A 5000-nucleotide genomic window follows, 5' to 3' on the forward strand; every position below is an offset into this window, starting at 1 on the left:
CATACTGTAACATTCTTCAACACTCTACTCCCCACCCAAGTGGCATCCCTCTTCATCAACCACCTGCCCATAACCCCCCTCCTGGGCTACCTTCCAGGACCCCATTCCAGGGCCCAACTGCATGCAATTCCATCTCATTTTCGCATTCATTTAGCATTTGCAAATGACTGGATATCAAACAAAGATAGAGCCATCATTTACCGATTTCGACTTATGAGCCGAGCCGTTTCGATGCTGGGAATAATTGCATTAAGCATCGTCAGAGGGCAGCAGTGCGTTAAGCAATTGCCTGACGCGGTGCTCCCATAAAGGATAGCTTCGGTGATTATTCATATGTATATCAATACGAGAGAATAAGATTAAAATCAGTTTCAGTTACATTCATAGGATTAGTAGTATTTGGACACTGGGCGAAAAAAGTATTACATAAGTCCTTTTATAGCTTATATATCAAATGTCTGTTTTGATGTTGTTAGTGTTTTCAAAATATTTTATTTCCATTTTTCATTACTTCTTATATTATTTATTTCCTTATTTCCTATCCTCACTGGCCTATTTTTCCCTGTTGGAGCACTTGGGCTTATGGCATCTTGCTTTTCCAACTAGGGTTGTAGGTTAGCTAGTAATAATAATAATAATAATAATAATAATAATAATAATAATAATAATAATAATAATAATAATAATAATAATAATAATACAGATGTGGATGTTTTATTCACGATGGAGATACGGAGAGTTTAATTTCATGAGCTGTTAAAAATTTGCAATAAAATACGGTAAAAATACTGGAATAATAGTTGCAAGGCATTCACCGTTTTAAAAACGGATATATTGACGTTAAAGAGTGATATTAAAGTCACCAACCCGTAAATGGTAATGACAAAGTAGGGTAAAAATTACGGCCGCCTGTATTTTACTGAAATACGGCTGTGAACAGTATATTTTTATGGAGAATTTCTGATTCAAATTACGGTTATTCTTAAGTGTGGTCTTACCGTTATGATTAAAGAACAGATACGATACAAATGTAACTAAAATTTATATTTATTGGCTTTTCTCATTTTTTGTTGAGTTTTTTTTCAAAATATTAGATATTGTTCTCAAAACTGAGTTTCATAAGAGACAACCAGAAATATTACCTAAGTTAAAATTATGAATAATGAGCTTAGAGGAATTTCTTACAGTAACAATCAGAATTACATTTTATGTATGTATGTATGTATGTATGCATGTATATATGTATATATATATATATATATATATATACAATATATATAATATACATATATACACACACGTATGTATGCAACATACTGTATATATATATATATATATATACATATATATACATACATATATATATAAATATATATATATGTATATATATACATATATATATGTATATATATATATTTATATAGGTATATAATAAATATATACTGCATAAATATATACTTCTGTATATAAATCATTTTATACACGCAAATAGATACATAACCAGTATTAAAGTATTATCGTTAATAATACCGATTTCACTGTAACCTTGGAAATAGCACACTTAAGGGAAAGTCATTTATGATTAGAGCACATCCCCTGGTCAGGATTCGAACCAATGTCATAGAATCGAAACATAACCACACAGTTTGCTCGGTAGTCTGGTTCGGTGCCAATTCTGAGGCATGGGTTCGAACCCTTGCCTGGATAGATACAATTATTGGAAATTATTAGCCTGCCGGAGTTAGTATTCTGAATGTAGAGGGAATTTGGTAATATGAAGTATTTGGGGTTTGATATTTGAGAGTATGAACGTCACGGGTTATAGGCAAAACTATAATTTATATATATATATATATATATATACTGTATATAGTCCTACAAATATACAGTGTATGTATGTGTATATATAGAGTATATATATATATATATATGTATATATATATATATATATAATATATATATATATATATATACATATATATAGATATATATATACATATACACACGTGTATATATATATATATATATGTATGTATACATATATATATATATATATATACAAAATAAATTATATATATACATATATACATACAAACACATTATATATATATATATATATATGTGTGTGTGTGTGTGTGTGTGTATAAACAAAGTATACATATCACATATTTTCCGAAACATCTGGCAACACTGCCATCTAGAGGGGGTAGACGATGACACGGGGTAAGAGGAGAAGCAACGGAGAGAGAGAGAGAGAGAGAGAGAGAGAGGGGGGAGAAGGAGGGGGGGAGGAGGGTTGAGGAGGGGGGGAAGGAGGGGGGGAGGAGGGTTGAGGAGGGGGGGAAGGAGGGGGGGAAGGAGGGGGGGGGAGAAGGAGGGGGGGAGGAGGGTTGTATTGATGGTAGGGTCATTCGGGTGGAAACTCACCACGATCCGGCCAATTAGAGTTGTATACAAAATCTATTACTGGGCGTGGACTGGATCCTCAGCCTTAGGCGGAGTTATGACGCGTTATCACCAATGAATCATACAGAGAGAGAGAGAGAGAGAGAGAGAGAGAGAGAGAGAGCTCTTGTCCTCTCACTCTGCTCTTTCATTCACTCTCACAAGATGGTTTACACTTCTCCAATCAAAACAGACTGTGGGTGACTCATGAATCATTCAGAGAGAGAGAGAGAGAGAGAGAGACGCGCTCTCTTTCCCTCTCACTCTCTGCTCTTTCATTCACTCTCACAAGATGGTTTACACTTCTCCAATCAAAACAGACTGTGGGTGACTCATGAATAATTCAGAGAGAGAGAGAGAGAGAGAGAGAGAGAGAGAGAGAGAGAGACGCTCTCTCTCTCCCTCTCACTCTCTGCTCTTTTATTCACTCTTACAAGATTGTTTACATCTCTCCAATCTAAAATAAACTGCGAGTGACTCATCAATCATTTAAAGAGAGAGAGAGAGAGAGAGAGAGAGAGAGAGAGAGAGAGACGCTCTCTCTCTCTCTCTCTCCCTCTCACTCTCTGCTCTTCCATTCACTCTCACAAGATGGTTAACACCTCTCCAATCAAAACAGACTATGGGTGACTCATGACATATCGCTTTCAATAAGGCTTTTGTGGTAGGCCTACACAATGGACCCTTATAGACCTATTCGGTTTAATTCAATGAAATTTTACTTTCCTTTTTTTTTTTCCTATGGTTAGAAGGAATTCCTCCCATACATGGTGAACATATTTCTCATTTTTGTCTCTTTTCTCCTCTACAGAAAGTGGACTTCACTTGTATAGTAAGTATACCTAAGGTTTCCTTTGCGTAACTCTTATAAACATTTGTAACGATGAAAGAGTGATATATAACAATACATATGTCCATATGTGCAAACAGATACACACACTCACACACACACACACACATATATATATATATATATATATTATAATGCATTTTATATATATATATATATATATATATTAATATGCATTTTATTTATATATATACACACATATACATATATTAATATGCATTATATATATATATATATATATATTAATATGCATTATATATATATATATATATATACACACACATATACATATATCAATATGCATTATATATACATATATATATATCAATATGCATTATATATATATATATATATATGTGTGTGTGTATTAATATGCATTATATACATGTGTGTGTATATATATATATATATATATGTGTGTGTGTAATATGTACATATGGGTATATATACATATGCATATAATATATATATATATATATATTATATATATACATAAATTTATTCATATATATATATATAAATATAAAATTCTCTCAACTACTTCCTATTCACACAACTATTAAACTATAGATATCCCTTAGTATAGATTTCACTCTCAAGGAATAAGTTACAGCTAGACAAAATTACACATTCCGTAGTCAAGATTCAAACCCACTTTTCATTTACCTTATTACAGAGATGACATCATGCTTTCTCAACTAGGGTTGTAGCTTAGCTTGTAATAATAATAATAATAATAATAATAATAATAAATAATAATAATAACAATAATAATGATAATAATTATTATTATTATTATTAACAACAATAATTAATAAAATAATAATAATAATAATGATAACGATAATAATAACTAACAATAATAATAATAATAACAACAACAACAACAATACTAATACTACCACTACTACTACTACTAATAATAATAATAATGATAGTAATAATAATAATAATAATAATAATAATAATGATAATAATGATAATAATAATAACAATAATAATAATAATAATAATAATAATAATAATTGATAAATAAAAATAATAATTAATAATAACAATAATCAATAATAATAATAACAATAACAACAATAATAATAACAAGAACAACAACAACAATAATAATAATAATAATAAAAATAATAATAATAACAATAATAATAATAATAATAATAATAATAATAATAATAATAACATTTATGAGAGACTGATAAGGGAAAACCAAGAAGAGAGCACATTTTTTCATAAAGCTTTCAGGGAAGGATTTATAAACTATCGTACCAATAATACTTTGACACGCTTGGGTAGCTATACGGAATAATCGATTTAATAAAATGAAATGGAACAAACCATTTGTTTACATCCCTATAACGGTAGGTTTATTATTCATAACAATTCCCAATACTCTCTCTCTCTCTCTCTTATCCACATCCTTCTATATATATATATATATATATATATGTATATATATACATATATATATATAAATATATATATAAATATATATAATATATAAATATATATATAAATATATATAATATATAAATATATATATAAATATATATAATATATAAATATATATATAAATACATATATATATATATATATATATATAAATATACCTATATATAAAATATATATATAAATATATACATATATATATATTATATTTATATATATATATATTTATATATATATATAAATATAT

General features: G+C 28.7%; 1 protein-coding gene across 1 annotated transcript in view; it reads left to right on the forward strand.

The window, feature by feature from the left end:
* Positions 1-5000, forward strand: part of LOC137622946 (motor neuron and pancreas homeobox protein 1-like) — a 78444-nt gene that overhangs the window by 54119 nt on the left and 19325 nt on the right. The window contains exon 2 of the mRNA XM_068353535.1: positions 3257-3277. Coding sequence (XP_068209636.1) covers positions 3257-3277 — 21 coding nt within the window. The remainder of the gene's footprint in view (positions 1-3256; positions 3278-5000) is intronic.

The sequence above is a fragment of the Palaemon carinicauda genome, chromosome 2 (assembly GCF_036898095.1).
Source record: "Palaemon carinicauda isolate YSFRI2023 chromosome 2, ASM3689809v2, whole genome shotgun sequence".
Taxonomy (NCBI): domain Eukaryota; kingdom Metazoa; phylum Arthropoda; class Malacostraca; order Decapoda; family Palaemonidae; genus Palaemon; species Palaemon carinicauda.